Below are 2,895 nucleotides of genomic sequence, written 5' to 3' on the forward strand. Positions count from 1 at the left end.
GGGGCAAAGAGATTAACATACAGAGGGATAATATGACATGTAATTAGGATACATACATAATTATTACACATAGAGAGAGGGGGTGGAGTCGAAGAATAATCACTCATACAGAGTGGGTAGATATTATTTATGGAGAGAGAAACATAAGGAAAGTAAGATTAGAAGAGAGAAAAAAGGGAGAGAGAGGGTGGGGGCAGACGGACAGGCAGAACGACAGACAGACAGAGTGTGAAAGAGTGAATATAGGGAAAACTTACAGACAGACAGAGAGTTAGAATGTCAGGAAGACATTGTTGAGTTGGGACAAAAGGAACGATAATTTAAAAAACCAGTGACAGACAGTGGGAGTACATGTTACATTGTAAAAATGGTTTACATACAGAAATAAAAACGATTTCTTACCTTGTAAGGGCACATCGCTTGTCCTTTCTTGGTTTCAGGTCCGTGGAAGCCGAGACTGGTGTTCCATCTGGTCACTTTGGTGTCGCCGTTCTTCAACCGTCCTGACAGGCCAAAGTCACATAAAACTGCGTGGTCTTCCTCGTCTACAAGAACATTGGCTGGCTTGATGTCTCGGTGGTAGATTCCTCGACTGTGTGTGTATTCTAGCGCTGTTCCGATGTCACGAATATACCGAAGTACTTGCGGGGGCTCCAAAAATCTGAACTTCGCGTCCAGGCTCCCTCTCGGGTAGTACTTTAAAACAATATATCCGTGGCGAGGGTTGGCGAAAGACGTCACTAGCGAGACGATACGTGGATGGCTAAGCTCCTTCAAGAAATCAACTTCCTTGATGAACCCCCACTCATTACAACCGTCGTATTTCGCTAGGTCGAATATCTTCACCGCACATTTCCTGGATACGTCGTCTCGAGATGATGCAAGAACGACATCGGCCGTGGCTCCTTTGCCAACCAAGGTGCCTCTATTCAAGTTCAAGGCGTCGAAGGCAGCAGCATGCTCGTCAACTTTCTTCATCGCCATGTCGTACAACGGGACGCAAATTCGATTGCTGAACTCAAGGAACGATATACACTGGAAGCAGGTTCTGACTGAACTGACCACAGACGCCAATGTCTACGGTTTTTATATCATCTGGTGTACGCGGATGAGTTCTTGCCCTTAGGTCTAAGACTCAATCAGGGGGGATAAATTACAAACCCACTGACCATGGCGGCTAACATGAAAGAAGTGTCAACACCTCAGCGGCCATTGTGTGCCCGGGCCAGCTGGCGACTGAGTGAACCAAGTTTGAAATCTTTGATTGTGACATTGTTGTTGTTTGTTTTGACAGTATGCTATGGAGAGGAAGGTGTTACCGGGAGTCCCTGTACCGCTGATGACGACATTGTTGTGTTGTTTTGATAGCTTGTCGTGGAGGGCAAGGTGGGGAACTCTAAGTTCTGGCCCGCCTTTGTTTCTTGTTGTTTTTTGGGGAAAGATGTAAGACAAGCTGGTCAGAGGGGCAATTTGTAAAATACTCTTTGGAACATTCCTTGTGTATTGAAATGTCCGAAGAAAATATTTAAAGATGGCATTAGCTATAGTGATGTATGGTTGTTATAGTTTAAAAAAAATTCATATAATGTATTTGCCTCAGTTAATATCCGACATAGTGAAGGTCACCTAGCGCAACGGAAAAGTGAAGTCTCTGGCTGTTAAAGAAATAATACGCTGCTAGAACCTCCAAAAACAGCTTTTGCTTCGTGACTTTCAAACTTTCTGTTTATTCTTTTATTATAAATGCCTTTTAACATGAATTTAGCTTCATTCGTTTTTCCTTTTTTTCTTACATTTTTTACTGCCTCTATCAGAAACAAGATCTTGAGACCATAGCTCTTTAGGTACTAGATATTATGGGCAAGTTGTGACAATCAGGCAATTGTTTCGCGAAGAAATAAATTTGGACAACATTACGCCTTTGAAAAATTCTGAACTAGTTTTATGTTATTCAATCCAGTCTACGCAATGCCAACATCGTTCATAATGTACCCGGCTAGCTGGTCAGGGAGGTAACCGAGTTTTGACCCTCGGGCGATGACACTGTTGTGTTGTGTGGACAGTTTGTTGTGGAGGGGAAGGAGAGAGCCTGTAAGTCCCGGCCTGTCTTTGTTTATTGTTGGTTTTTGGGAGGCTTTCTGGTTAGGGGGGGGGGGGAGGTTGGGAAATAATATTGTATTGTATCCATTGTGTATTGAAATGAAGTAAAGGCAGAATTAAATAACGGCCTATTAATTTTATAATAGTTGTTTGATCTAAAGCTTTTTAAAAAAATACGAGTTGAATATTCGAAATAGTGAAGTTTACTGACTGATAGTGAAAAATGTAAGCTCTGACAGTTACAGAAATAAAAGACACAATAACCTCCATCCACAAACTTTTACTTTTAAACCGTCGCCCTTTTTTCCCCCATTCATTCTCTGACTGGTGTTGTTTTTGTTTTTTATTAATTGATTTTAAAAGGTTTCCTTTTTAATTATGTTTTTTTGTTCTCTGGCAGTAGCAGGGTTTGTATCAAGGGCATAGCCCATTGGTAGCGAAAGACATGTTGTTACAAATGCGACATCATTTCACTAGAAAATAAATTAAAATTCTTTGTCGAAATCAAAAGATTAGTTTGTACCTTGAATAACTTTTGTTTATACATAAAATGAAGGATTTAAAGTGGACTCTTCTGCACTTCAGCCGAGTCTTAACAAAGCCATCAACGCCCATTGTGTACCCGGGCTAGCTGGTAAGGGAGTGAACCAAGTTTTGAATCTCTGATGATGACATTGTTGTGTTGTGTGGACAGTTTGTTGTGGAGGGGAAGGAGAGAGCCTGTGGGTCCTGGCCGGTCTTTGTTTATTGTTGGTTTTGGGAGACATGGGAGGCTAGCTGGGTAGAGATGGGGGG

General features: G+C 41.9%; 1 protein-coding gene across 1 annotated transcript in view; it reads right to left on the reverse strand.

Moving 5' to 3' along the window:
- LOC101847040 (serine/threonine-protein kinase S6KL-like) overlaps positions 1–984 on the reverse strand; it is a 4,942-nt gene extending 3,958 nt beyond the window's left edge. Inside the window, exon 1 of the mRNA XM_005099326.1 lies at positions 403–984. Within this exon, the coding sequence (XP_005099383.1) occupies positions 403–984 (582 nt within the window). The remainder of the gene's footprint in view (positions 1–402) is intronic.
- Positions 985–2,895: the final 1,911 nt, after the last annotated feature.

Source organism: Aplysia californica, unplaced genomic scaffold (assembly GCF_000002075.1).
Source record: "Aplysia californica isolate F4 #8 unplaced genomic scaffold, AplCal3.0 scaffold00209, whole genome shotgun sequence".
NCBI lineage: Eukaryota > Metazoa > Mollusca > Gastropoda > Aplysiida > Aplysiidae > Aplysia > Aplysia californica.